This window comes from Pteropus medius, unplaced genomic scaffold (assembly GCF_902729225.1).
Source record: "Pteropus medius unplaced genomic scaffold, Ma_sr-lr_union100, whole genome shotgun sequence".
In the NCBI taxonomy this organism is placed as follows: Eukaryota; Metazoa; Chordata; class Mammalia; order Chiroptera; family Pteropodidae; genus Pteropus; species Pteropus medius.
The window spans coordinates 8,500,478-8,515,065 of NW_024349799.1; the positions used below are offsets into that span (position 1 = coordinate 8,500,478).

Consider the following 14,588-nt stretch of genomic DNA (forward strand, 5'->3'; position numbering starts at 1 on the left):
GGGCTCTGCATTTTGGGGACCTTCTCAATTGCTTTCTCTCCCTCTTTGCCTGGACAGAAAACATAGTGGTTATGAGCCAGGGTTCAGAATCAGATCTGGATTTAAATCCTGGCCCTACCACTTACCATGAGACTGAAGGCAAGTTATTTGAACTCTTGAAACTCTCTTGCCTTGTTTGTAAAACGGAGATGTGATCTCCAAAGCATAAATGGGCTACAGTGTGTAAAGCCCTTAACATAGTACCTGGCAGGAAGTAAGTTTCAATGTGTGGCCTTTATTTTTTCTTTTTTAGAGACACACCGCCATTCGTAGGGGAGCTTGACCACCACCTTAGGAAAGTTTCCATTTATTTCGGGTGGGCTCCCAGGGGCATTGGGTGGGAGAAAGGACAGGGCAGCAGCTAGAAGCAAATACAGGGCGGAGAAGGATAGGGCTTCCTCATGGAGTGCCATTTTTGTTGGGAAAGCAGATTTACTGGCCCCATGGGATCACAACAGGTCACGGAGCACCTCCTAAGTTGATTTAATTGTCCAGGGCACAATCTATCTCCCCATTGTATCCGAAAAATTTTAATCCTTACCCTGCTTGACGACCCTAGGCTTTATGTCTACTTCCCCAGGCCATGACCTTCTATTCTGATTCTATTTCAGGCCAAGGTGGAGTGGAAATAAGAAATCGTGCAATTCTCGCACTCACACCTTGGATCTAGGCTTCTCAGAAGCTTCTCGACTTAGCAATACTAGCGGAACACAAAGCTACAGGTTAATTATGGGGCCATATACTGGCCTCCAGTGGTAGGTCATTCATTCATTCATTCATTCATTATTTTTATTTATATTAAAGCCTACAGCACCTGGTATTCCTAGGTGGTCTCCCATCCAGTGGTAGGTCATTTAAATATTTATTTTTATATAAAAACCAAACAGCCACAGTAGTAACATAAAATGCAAAATTTGCTTGAATTTAAAATTTGCTTAAGTCATTTTGGATTGTCACTTTGGGCTAAGAATGTACACCGAGGGGGCCTGTTAATTCACTTCTATCATTAGGATTGCCTTGGTGAGAGTTTGAGAGGTCTTGTCCTTGGGTCTGTCTGACCTTGAGCCACAAGTGGCTCTGGTTCAGCTGAGGATGCTGGCCAGCTACAGTGCAAGCTCAGGCTCAAGGAAGCAGATGTGTTGGCCGCACTTCAGCATCTGAGGCCCAGACATGGAGTGGGACAGAAAGGACAAAGACCTGAACCTGCCTACTCTGCCCCTGCTCTGTCATAGATAAGGACCACACTAGCTTCCAGAGGCTTTTAGGCTAGATCCTGAAGCCTCGACTATATGGGGAGATTCAAGTGAACGAAACAAGAGAAGGGAAGCCAAAAGCTAGATTTGCACATCGTTCTCTACCAGCTACATAGTGGGAGTGAGTGGCGTTTTCTCAGTCCCAGAGGGTTGGGGCAAGCCTGTTTCCAAAGGCTACCTCTGGAAATGAGGTCCATCTGTGTCTAACCAGCCTCTGAATTAGTTTTCCCCTTGTCGGCAGCATCCAGGATGGTGGGGCAAAAGCTAAATGAGAAACTGAGATGGCAAGTTTGAAACTTTTCAAGAAACATCCTTGTTGCTAATTACATGTCTGGGGGCTGGTTGGGATTCTAGGATTAGTGTTCAGGAGATAGAAATGGGTAACGGGGGAGGTGTGATCTTTCCCAAGTGCCATACCAGGTATTAAAATAAACGGGCTTTTGCCTCCTGGAGCTGGGGGTGGCAGGGAAAAGAAATCTGGGTCCTAGCAAAATCAGAAAAAGCATCAACGCATGAGGTACGAGTTAAGAAGGCTCAAACCTGGAAGTCCTCAGCTGTTTCCTGGCCACAGAAAGAGCATACTTGAGATCTCAGTATTTCCTAGTTGCCACTCTGAGGGCAGAGGATCGTGCAGTCCGAGGCCAGTGTGCCCTGCTTTTGGAGATGGAACATATCGCTATCTTGGGAGCTTAGCAAGGTTGGCTATTGGCTATTGGTCATTGGCCTGGTGGCCAAGTGCAGAGGGGAGGGAGGGCCTATTAGGAAACCTTTGGTGGAATGAAGGAGAAAACCAGAGGTAGTGGTAAGGACAGAGTGAGAAGACATGGCTTTGCCACATCTCTCCTGAAAAAATGGGGATAATGCTCAATTCATGAGATGAACAGATATCACGGGCATAAAAGTGCTTTGCCACTTTTCAACTGCCACGAGAACACGAGCATCACTATAGAGGAAGTAGGCAAACAGGTGAGTCTCTTTGGCAGTGATTCTCAGCCCCTACTGAGCATTAGAAGCACCTGGAGTTTTTTAAAATGCAGATTCCCCTAAGTCCCCTACCTTAGTCTGCCTGAGCAGAATCATCAGCCCTCTATGAAAGCTCTCAGTTGATATTTTAATGGGCACCCAAGAGTTGAGACCTTCTGCCCTAAGGATTCTCTTGGCCCAAACTGACATGCTTAGCTGGCAAGCCCAATTAGAGCCCAGTAAGGCCCATACCTCTTCATATCTTTGACCCTGAACTTTAACAAAGACCGCTCTGACCCCACTCCTCCCCAAGTGTTATGCCTATCACAGCTGGGGCTAACTGCTGCCCAGAAAAATGGAGACATCCAAAAGGCTCCTAGCTGCCATTCATTCTAGGTATTTGGGTCCAAGTATTAAAAGCAGTTACTGTTCTGAGCACCTAAGTGCTGAGCACTGTCCCCACCTACACCCACTGGATTGGTGAAGAGATTCAGAGTCTAGTCCAAAGGCATCTTAGCGTTGGATCCCTCCACTCCAGATTGTAGGAGACTTCAGAGGGTGCCTGCACATCGAAACCCAGGGGCAGGGCCTCTATCTTGACAGCTCTTGGGTCATGTGCTCCCAGTGACACAAATGCAGGTGATGACTTGAACTCCTTGGAAAGCTTGCTTTAGAGCAGCATTAATCCTATTCACTGGGGAACATGCAGGCCCTGGGACCAGGTCTGAAAGCCTGTTATAAATTGAGAGATTAGTGAAATGTCCTGAATAACAGGAAAGCGATGAGAAGCTCTGCTGTGCTCCTTCAGCCCATGGGACCATCTGCCTGGAGCCCTAGCAGGGGATCTGCCAGGGAAGATGGATTAGCCCCTCTGAGCACTCCCTGCTTGAGATGCCTTCGGCGGTGGTGGAATGCAGTTTGGTTAACAGGAGCCTCCAAGAAATGGACACGTGGAGACCCACATATGGGATTCTTCCTGTCACTCTTCATTTTTCATCTGGCTAAATCCCTGGGAGGGCTAGGGCAGCCAAAAGAAAAGTTCTAATAGGGCGGTTATCAATGCCCCATCCTTCCCCTGGACCATCAGTTCTGAGAACAAAGTATGTGTATCGCAAACTTAATTTTGTGGAAATGAGTTTATTGAGGAAGACACAAGGTCAAGCTTCCCCCAATTCCCACCCTCCCCAAGAACAGATCCCAAGAACAAAAGAATGATAAGCATTCTTAGGGCACTTACTCCCCCCCCCCTCCCCATTTCTCTCAAGTCCCAAGCTCTGCAACACAGACACACTGAACAAGCTCGGGCGAGGACAGACACTCAGGGAATCTCTGACCAGCAAGAGTTCTGATTGTGTGTGCTTCCCTTGCCCTTTGTATGACACCAGCTGACATTACAAAGACATACTGAGGCAGAGGAGAGGGGAACGTAGGGCAATCTCCATTCTGTTTCCCCAATTCAGCCAAGTTTGAAATGGGCCAAAAGGGAAGCTGTGGTGGAGGCAACAGGTTCTGTTTCTTCAAGGAGAGAGGTCCTTTTCCGAAGAGCAGAATCCCTCCCTCAGTGCTGGGAGCACAGGATGCAGCCTCTCCAAAGAGCGCAGAGTTCCCGGTTTGGCTCGGTCAGGTCAGTGAGGACAGCAGCTGTTACCCACCACTGCTGGGAGGCTGAGAGAAGCCTAGTTTCAGGGGCGGAGGGACATATCCTGATAAAAAATTGTTTTCTGTCTGCTTACCCTGACACACACTCCTCCTTCTGGAGCTACAGTTTGCTTTGAGATGAGAACACTGTTTATAGTGTGAATCTTCACTGCTTGTATCCAACTGACTCTATGAATGATGTCCCAAACAGGGAACTTTATATCAACCTGCTTTTCTACCCCACACACCACCAATGTACTCACCTCCCACACATAATCCTGTGTTACTTCCTAATCTCCAGGTGCCCGAGGGATGGTAAGTGCAGGACATAGCCCCTTTTCCCCAGTAATTCTTCACTTGGAGATTCTCAAGGTTTAAGAAACTGCTTTGGGGGATCCATTCCCCCAAGCTTTGCAAGTGGTATGAATCAGGGTCATTTCAGACATAAAAGGGCTAGGGGGCAGTTTCTGCTCTTGTTTTCTACATTTTCTGCTCTTGGACTCACTCATCGGTGTAAGTCCAACACGAGGCCTTTGGACTCTGAAGTACCTCTGATTTGAGTAGGGGAAGCTGAGAAGCAGTCTTCATTGTGGACCCTAAATACTGGGCTCCAGGCAATGCAACAAGTGCCCACAGATGAAATAGTATGAACACTGTTAAACAGGTTGGTGTCTTGGGCATGAAGCATTCATTCATTGACAAATCATACGCAATGTGCTGAGGGCCCTGATTTCACATCTCCCAATCTTTTTAGAGATGACAAGAACTGCTTGATCGTCTGAGATGACCTCAATCACCTTGGAGCCTCAGTAACATGAGTAAAAAGCAGATCAGAGAGCTGAAGGAATAAAGAGAATCCGTGACACTTCTGAGCTCACTTCATCTCTGCGCCCACCCCAGTGGCCTCCAAAACTACAGCTCAGCTTGAGGACTGTATGGGAAACATAGCCACTCCTTCATTCCGGCATCTGGATTTACCTTCAAGTGACTGAGAAGACACTCTGCTGCCACCTGATGTCAATGAACGGAGTGCCAAAATCAGTATACGACAAAAGCCACAAAGAAGCAGGCACAGAAAAGGCAAGAGAAAGGCATTGAGGAAAAAAATATTAAGGAGACACGACTGTAGTGAAAACAACACTGACGAGGATTTAGTCCCCCAGCTCTGCTACTTAACAGCTAGCAGGCCTCAGGCAAGAAAACCCTTTTTGCCTTTTACCCTTTTCCTTTTCAGAAAAGCAGGACTGGAAACTTAAAGTCTGTTTCAATTCTAAAACTATGATTTTAGATCTGAATTGGACCTGAGAATTAAGTTAAATAGAGGGCAGGAGATATGGAGAGGGCATTCTGGTTCCTGTTCCCCACATCTCTATTCAAATTCCATAATAGTGTTATTAGTCAGGTCAGGGGAAAGGAATGTAGTAAGTTCTTATTTTTCTCAGCTTTGGTGCTGCACCCGAAATCGCATTCAAGGAAGACCACCATTCCCAACCGCGGAGCAATCAAATGAGATGATAATATGGGGTAGGGGAAATCACAAGGCAAAGGAGTTTGGAGGGGGAAAAAAAAAAAGTGAAAATTCTTATGAGTAGGGACAAGGTTTCCACACATAGGAAAACCCTCGACAAGGTGGGCAAGCAACTGTGTCTCTTCCTCCAAGGCTGTGCAGTTAGCGATGGTCAGTGGTTTTAACACTTTCTAGCGGTTACACTGTTCCCTCAATTTCTCATATGTACAAAAATATAAAACAATAAAGTGCAGTTTATGTTTCAGTGACACTTTTCCTTGCTTTAATATTTTTTGTCTTTTTCTGCTTTGAAATGAGCTCTCAATTACAAAATATCAAACTACACTCAAAAATGCCAGCCACTGGCACAGTATGGAGAAGCCCACAAGTAAGGACAGATAGCAGCAGCAGGTGGCAAGAGGTGGGAAGTGATTAAAGCAGTGGTTACAAACGTTCACAGGAAGCTAAAACTATCCAACAGGTTGTGCCTTAATGTTAGCACAGGTTATACTAATCACTACCTTGGTGGGTGGCCTCAGTATATTTAGGTTCAGATTCTACACGGCAATACAATTTCTTCCAGTTAAGAGTTCTTGGCTTGCACCGATCACAAGGTGGCCAGAGGGCACTGGACCAGTCTATTAGTTTTTCAAAATGCTGTCATAGACCTGATAGATATACTGCGAGACTTCAGGAGCTCTACATTTCAGCGACAGCTGTTGGGACAAAAAGAAGAAAGATTATCATGGAGACTAGCATTAGGTACTGTGGGTTTTAGAATTTCAATTTAATCAATGTCAAGTTGTGCTGTGTTTCCATCTACATTCTATGTGGGTCTATAAGGTCAGGAAATAATCCATACTAAAACCATCAAAGTATCTGACTGTAAAACAGGTGCTCCACTGCTTTGCTAAGAGTTGTAGAGATTATTCCCAAATGAAAGTGGAAGGGCTAAACCCTTAACTTGTTGGTGGTCATTTCAGCTGTCTGCCTCTATTTCTCCATCCCAATTCAAGAAGATGTACCATCAAGTAAAATAAAACTATAAGCTAGGCAAGTCCAAGGTAGTGCCTTTTTGTATATTGAGAAAAGCATATACAGTCATGGAGGGAAAACAAGCATTAACACAAAAAGACATTTACTTAGTATAATTGGACAGCAATTCATGCCATCAGCTTCATCTTCTATTTTCTTCCTCTTTAGATAGGGATATCGCATACTTCTGATAAGCACTGTACTTCTCTATCACCCCCTCTTCTTCTAGCCTAACAATTACCAAATCAAATTATTAAAAAGATTTTAATGTTGAACACATATTTTCACTTAGTAGGTCAATAAGCACAAAATTTAAACCCAGATTTGGAATCCTTAATTGTATTAGACTAGGCAAAATATTATTAATAATGTAAAAGAGTGGAAGCATTCAAATTACATTTAGAACTAGAAAATTTTGTATTTGCTTTCTGTATTACTGACCCATTGCCCTTATTTATTAAGGCAGATCAATAAAAGTTGTCTTTAATGATATGTTACCATGAGATTTTAGATTACTTTTTATTAGAGACTCTAAAGAACTAGAGGATGAGTTAACAACACAGAGGTGAGACTATTTTTGGAAAAAATGTGAAGATATTGGTTAATCTTGAATTTCTTGAAAAAATGCTCACATCCTTAAAACTTAAAATGAAAATTTTAAAATGCAAAGAAACCCCCCAGAAATCAAACAGAAGAACATCAAACAGGCTCTATTTATAGCTTTAACATTAGGTCTCTAAGGCATTTCCAAAATTGCTGCTTAACATTAATCAGGAAGACAATTCTGATAAATGTAAATAACAACTAATTTAAGAATATAAATATCCATAGAAAACAGCTCCATACTTTGGTCAAAGTTGCAGCTATAGGCATTCCCTGACTTTTAAAGCCCCTATAGAGGTGATTCTGTACCACTTCATCCAGAGCCTCTCCACTGTTGATGCTGTGGAAAATTCTCATGGAACAACATGTGGGTTCAGAAAAGAAGAGAAAGCTCACAAGAGTAAGAACAGCCTAAAGGAACTAACTCCCAGACTGAAGAGGTGTATGAAAGGGTACTTTTTCTCTCCCAAAATACTGTCCAGTATTTTTTCACATCTTTGTAACAATACTCGAAGTTCTACCAGTTGGAGGTTCATTTTTTGTTCATGATTGGTAAGGAAATGCTGCCTTCTTCGACAGAAGTCCAAACTGCAAAGGTTGGAACTAAGCAGGTAGGGGTGTGGGGAGGTCATGGGACTGACCAAGTTTGGACTCTGAGAGAAAAGGAGGAAGACTCTTTTTGCACTCTTAGATCACCCTCCATTCCCCCAACCCCTGCCAATCCTCCAAGCCATCCCAGTCTTTAACAAAGGGTCAGGCTTAGATTTAAATCCATTCCTTACTTTCCAAACTAGTGCAGCTAAGATAAGCTAGAATGAATTATTAAAAAATATTTTTTTGCTAAATCCTGAAGTAAAAACGAAACATACATAACAAAGAAGCTAAATAATCTGATTTATAAAACATAAGCTAGGGCTCTGGGTCTTATTTTGTACGATTCTTAAGGGAAAAGAGGCCTTACCAGCATTTTAACATTTGAAATGCTAGCCTGCTTATGTGACACATCTTTAATATCAGCCATTCAGGAATACCACCTGTAGACAGACCCATCCAAGGGAACAAGAGTCACCTCTCTTGCCTAAGTAAGCCAAGGACTTACACATTCATGTCTGGTTTATAGTCTAGAACACACATTTCTTCACCTGGGACAAGTTACCTTTCCAGGTGAGATGCAGCTAATTAGATATAGCCTCATCTTTATAAATAAATATACCTTCTTCACGAAATACAGTAAGGAGGGGGGAGTAATTTATCATTCTCTTTTAGGTGACAAAGGGACCATTAGTCCTTATGCATTAGTACTAGCTCAATCAGATTTCTTTCCTCCTTAATACCTAGCTGAAATCAGATCAACAGTATAATGGGTGTTTAGGGTGATGGAGGAAAAGAAATGGATCTGAGTGACTGTGACATCTGGAGCACAGTTTAGGGGAATGGATTAGGCCTGTGTCAGACTGATGGAAAATGTAAATGGTTTTGTGGGCAGTAGGAACCTAGTTACTAGATGGATGGAAAATAGGAAAGAGGGCAAAGAAATATAAAGAAATTTACCATTTACAAATATAGGGGAGGGAGGTGGCTGTGGCTGTAAGAGGACACCATGAGAACGGGATCTCACGGGGCTGTTACAACTGCATGCAAATCTACAATTATCTCAAAATAAAAAAATTTTTAAAATATATAGGGGAGAAAATGTCCTTCCATGAATGAATGGATAAACTACTGTACATCCATATTGTGGATTACTACTGGTTGAGAAAATAAACTATCGATACATGCAGCAACCTGGATGTCAATAGTAGTTAGAAAAAAATAATCTCAAAATGTTACATGCTGTATAAATTTAACTTACATAACACTCTCAAAATGACATAACTATAGTAATGGTGACCATATCAGTGGTTGCCAAGGGGTTAGGGCTGAGGTGAGAGTCTAAGTATAACGAGATAGCCAGAGGGAAATTTTTGCAATGATGGAATAGTTCTGTGTCTTGACTATGGTGGTAGTTATACAAATCCATACATGTTGATAAGATTTCATGGTACTGAACACTCAACAATAACAACGAAATAATGTAAAAACTGGTGAAATCTAAGTAAGGTCTATAGTCTACAGCATTTTATCAATATCAATTTCCTGTTTGAAAATACACAATGGGTATGTAAGATGTTATCAATAGAGAAACTGGGTGAAGACACATGGGACTCTACCATTTAAAGAACTTTTTGTGAGTCAAATTATTTCAAAATAAAAAGTTAAATTTTTATTTTTAACTTAAACTATGTTTAAGACAGTGATACCAAGAGGTTCTTCTAAGAATTCTCATTATCCTTATAATGAATAGAAAATAACACGGTAGGAAGTATTAAGAGATACCTGAATTCTAAGCACAACTTACCTACCAACAAATAACATGGTTTTGAATAAGTCACTAATAATTCTTAACCTTGGTTTCCTTATCCACAAACTATGGATAACCATGCTTTTTTAACTTAGCTGAGGTGGAAGACTGTATACAATAAAAAAATAAGGATGATAAAAAAAAAAAAGACTCCCCCCACTCAAAAAAAAATTTCTAGGAAAGTAGTAAGTGGAGCTATTTTACAAGATCTTGATTTTACAGTGAGAATCTGACCCTCCAGGAACAGCACAGAGGGGTTTTCCTTTCTTGGAGAACTCAAGGTAAATGACAGGGCAGCTTCTTTCCAAAAAGACTAGACTGGTGGTAGGGGAAGTGGGTGGGAAGAGTGTACATTTTATGGGGGAAGCTTGAAGCTTCCCAGCTCACAAGTGCTTGCAAAATCTAGTTTGATAGGACTCAGCAGCTCACACACACATGCTCGTCTAGCTTACTTCAAGGGAGGGAACTAGTGGGGAAAATGCCAAGAATTTTCATTTCTGAGTGGTACTATTCCCTTGATGTATGCATGCTAATGAAAACAGACTTGGCTGTTAAAATTAAGGAATGGGTTCACAGAATTTTCTTAGCTAAATGGCTAAAAAGCTCCCTTAATCTACTGACTACTCAGCTTCCTCAGTTATTCAATACTGAATCTTATTCTCCCGTCACTTTCTGGTACCCTCCTTCAAAACAGCCTGTAAAAACCTCGAACATAATGGAAGAATAAGATAGTCCCCCATTCCCAGTGGTTTTTCTGTTACTTTACAAAATACAAATGACACGCAGCATCCTACTAGGAGATCACATTTTACAATAGCAAATGAATGCCCAGTGCCTAGGGTAAAAATCTTTGTTGCTTAAAAAGGCAATTTGCTCCTGTCCTAAAAATACTGCCAGAATTTAAATTTCAGTCTATTGTAGTACTGAAGGAAGTTTTCCAAACTAAAGTTCATTTACAGGCTGCTAAAAGTATGTCCCATTTTGCCTTACCTTTAGTAACAACCATTTCAGGACAAACAATATTAAAAAAGGTTCATGTGCCTATGACTCTGATATCCTTATGAAAAAGCAGGAAAGCAGGAAAGAAGGCCTTCTTGAAATAAACTAGGTAAATAATCCTCTTAGCAGCCTGTTATAGTACCACATGCACAGACAGGCTAGATAAGTATTAATCGATACTGATAAAGTTGCCAAGTTTAGCAAGCAACTCTATATATACCAGGGGGAATCTGAGGCACTCCTTGCTGCCAGAGGCACCATGCCTATGGGATGGGGCAGACACCACAGAGAGGTCTTCCAAAGAGGCAAATAAGGACCTCTTTATTTGACTGCCTGTTTTGGGCATCTGGGGTCTGAAGCACCTCCTCCAGGTCTTTGCAGGGTGCTAAGAAAAAATGAAAAAGCTCTTACCTCCCTCCTCAAACCCATCTCACCCATTCTGAGAAAGGTCTTACCGTGTAATTGGGGTTTCCTGGCTGGATACGTAGCTCAGCCAAGATCCAAATGCCATTAGTGAGCTTCAGGGATTGGTACAGCATGTCCTGCCCTTCCACATTCCTCTTGGCAATAGTATAAACATTGTTGTTTTGTAACTTGCTGGAAACAGTGTCTAGAAACACAGATTCAAAATATCAAACAAATGCATGCTAACTCTCTTATGACACCCCTACAGACCATGTGTGCTAAAGTCCCTTGACAAGTACCGTTCCATGTGCATACACACATACATTCCAGAAAGCTCTTCTTCCATAATAGCAAAGGATGAGAGAGTGGCTCTTGAAGTATCTGCCTATCACATTCCAGGACAGAAACAGAATAAGATGCAACTAAGCATTAGTGTTAAGAATTAACCTGTGGAGATTACAGTAGGTCAAAGGAGCTGGTAATCTTAAACTAGGTGCTAGAAAGGTAAAATGCTTTGAAGAGAACAAAGACAGAAATGGGTGTGTGGGTGTACCACAGTGACTGCCATGTTGGTACTGACTTCTGGAACACTGGTCCCAGAGTCACAGAGATCCACAGAATGATGATCAAATCCATACACCACTTCCTGAGTTGCTACTACTTCACTGTGAGCCACTCTGGCCTCAACTGCTAGGATCGGAAAAAAGCAGAGTTGCAGAAATCTTTAAGTCAAATTTATTAACCTGGATATTTACGATTTTTTTTTTTAAAGCAGGCAAATTATTTCTTAAGACTGTAGGGAATACCATGTTGCAAATCAATAATGAAACAAATTGTCTCAATCAAAGACTTTGAGAAAGACGGAAGTTACACAAAGATGATTACTACAAGGCCGTAACCCCAGCTGCCGTGGCTAGTCATGTGGTGGCCTTCACAGTCATCAACCCAGGGTAAGAACAGGTGAGTGGCTGGGGCTTCCCTGCGACTACAGCATCAAAGAGACATAACGCTCTAGAATTATAAGTTGTTTCTCTCTCCTTGCTCTCTTACTGCTAATATAAGAGAGATTACAGCATCAGAGAAAGAGAAACTTTAAGAACAGAGACAACAGACAATGCTCTTTGTTGAGTTTATTATGTTCATTTCTGATGAGAATTCAAATTACTCATGCCAACTTCAGGGACTAAATTCTTTCCATATAAAAATCTGTCCTATTGTGCACTCGAGGAAAAGGCTGCCACAATGGACGGTCTTTCTGTTCTCCGAGACAATAAGCAGTCTGAGTACAGGGATTCTGGAGTTTTTCATCAGTGTGCTTCCCACGGTATCTGGGACACAATGGCTACATGCCATCAGCACCTGTGAAATGCATGACCAAGGTGTTGGAGATGCCTATATGTACGTAGTGCCACAGGCATTAAAAACTGTCTACTTAGCTGTGGGCTAATTTTGGAGGTAGCTCTTGCCCTGATATCTTTCTCCCATGTTCAAACTAGTGAAAGCTCAGGGGAGGAAGCACTAAAGTCCATTCATTAAACATTTGTGCCATCTTAGTTATCACTTAACTTTTCCCCTTTAATTTCCGAAGAAGGTTTTCACTAACACCAAGCAGAGGTGCCAAAAATTGTATCTTAGGCTAGTATATGCAACACTGTTGGAGGATGGAGCCTCAATATTACTTTTTAATTACCTTCTGAGGGGTCGGGCAGTTCTGTCACCCTGGTTTTCACAGTGAAGAGCTCTTACAGCTTAGACTGGGTTACTAGGTAATATCTCCAGCTGGAGTTTGGCTAGTACCTTTTGACAGGACTGTCTTTATAACACATGGGGCTTGCTTTAAGTTGTAAAGCCATTCCTAACTTTCAAAGCTCTTGCTCGTTTCCAAGGAAGTGGAAAATACACATAACAGAAGCTTTTATTGAAAAGCCACCCTGTTGCATAGGCACAAACACATTCTAGACAATATATATAGCAAGGCCCAAACAACTCATGATTTTACTGCCTATGTAAGGGAAGACAGACTAGAAAACGGAAGCATACACACATACACACTCATCCCTTCCAAAATTTGAAAATGTGGCAAATAGCCAAGTAGAATAAGTAAGTTGAACTGATGTAACTTTAATACTTTTGGAAGCATTCTGGCCAGGAACCTGGCTCTGCTCCTGAATGGCTGTATCATGATTCCTACAGAATACTGAATGAAGGGAGGGTTCATAACATAAGTATATGTGAGTCAATTTTTATAAATCTTAGATATTAGGTTTGAGCTTGAAGATGTATAGATGGCGGGATAATCAGTCTCTACTAACTGTACTAGATAAGAATGGCAATGGAAGCCAGATGGAAAAAGGCTTCCCAGCCAGACTGGGATAAATTTTTTGACAAGATATTAGTTTTTATTTTATCTTTTTTCACATATCTGAAACTCCTGAGAAACAAGATGGAATCTTATAGTTGTGAGACTTTGAGAATGAGAAGGTAACGTTAAGACAGAGATGTGCCCCAAAAGAGAGTAAAAAAAGATGGTCAAATATGATTATGCAGTTGACCCTTGAATAACACAGGCTTGAAATGCGCAGGCCCACTTATATGTGGATTTTTCAATTGACCCACACGGTTCAAACCTGCATTGTTCAAGGGTCAACTGGCAGTTGGGAATCTATATATGGGGAGAGCCGACTTAAATTATTCGCGAATTTTTGACTGCAAGAGTGGTCATCATCCCTAACCCCCACACTGTTCAACGGTCAACTATACTTGCTTCGAGATGTGATTTCTTCGGGTTTGTCTGTCTTCTTCCCCAAATTTGGCTCTTTCGGTCTGGGGCCTAAAATCTTAGGAGGTGTGGATGTGGTCTTTCTTCCTTCATCTTCCTACTTTAGCTATGATCACATTTCTTCTAGCAGAAATAAAAGTGAAGACAATACTCAGAGAGTGAGAAAGGGAGCATCTGCATTTGGGACCCAGTCATGGTATTCATCAGCAAGTTCAAAATCACTGACTGCTGAAAAAAACACTTTTTGCCATTTGAGCAACCTATAACAAACTATATTTAAGTCCTGGCTGGCAAAGCATTTCCATTTATGAAATATTATGGAGGATGGGGAAAACTACAACAAAACAAAGAAACAGAACTCAGCCTCACCTAGTCCTTATGCTAGAAAAAAATATTTGACCCTTACCACAGTGACTAACTAGTGAATATATGAACAACATGTCTCTGAGCTTTCCAAAGCATAATAAACAACAAAAAAATAAGTTTGTAGACTGCTTGACAGAAATATTCCTTTCTGGATATGGCTGGAGATGCAAGTACTCTTGTGCACTTAAGATAGTGGTCTTAGATATGTACCAACCCCAAACACAGCTATAATGGTAAGCTGCAAAACAGATTCATACAGACCTCTTGACACTAGTAGAGATAACCAGTGCTAGGAAGCAGGGAGACCCATATGTTAGTGCCTTTCTGGTCTAACATTTTCTAGTATTTATACAACTAGTGTTGCCACAAGTACCTCTATCATATACACCTTTCTATTAAGATCTGATTAATTATAGGCTTGGTAAGAGGATGTCTTCTTTCTTCTCTAGAAAGAAATGGAAGAAGCAAAAGTAAAAGCTCAATGCTAGGTTAGTAAGTCTTTTAAGCCTGTGCCTTCGCACAGTCAGAGAGTTACTTCCATCTGTCAAATGTCTACTCTGACACAGAAAAGCTATTTAAAGTGTTGGTGCTATTGTGATT

At 41.7% G+C, this 14,588-nt stretch overlaps 1 protein-coding gene across 3 annotated transcripts in view; it reads right to left on the reverse strand.

The window, feature by feature from the left end:
• Positions 1 to 5,454: 5,454 nt before the first annotated feature.
• The window catches only part of AP2B1 (adaptor related protein complex 2 subunit beta 1), a 102,428-nt gene continuing 93,294 nt past the window's right edge, over positions 5,455 to 14,588 (reverse strand). For 2 of the 3 annotated variants that reach the window (XM_039885947.1, XM_039885950.1), the window contains 2 exons: positions 10,894 to 11,048; positions 5,455 to 6,116 (listed from right to left, as the gene is read on the reverse strand). In XM_039885947.1, the coding sequence (XP_039741881.1) occupies positions 6,042 to 6,116; positions 10,894 to 11,048 (230 nt within the window). In that variant the 3' untranslated portion in view covers positions 5,455 to 6,041. The remainder of the gene's footprint in view (positions 6,117 to 10,893; positions 11,049 to 14,588) is intronic. The other variant, XM_039885948.1, reaches the window with a different exon arrangement.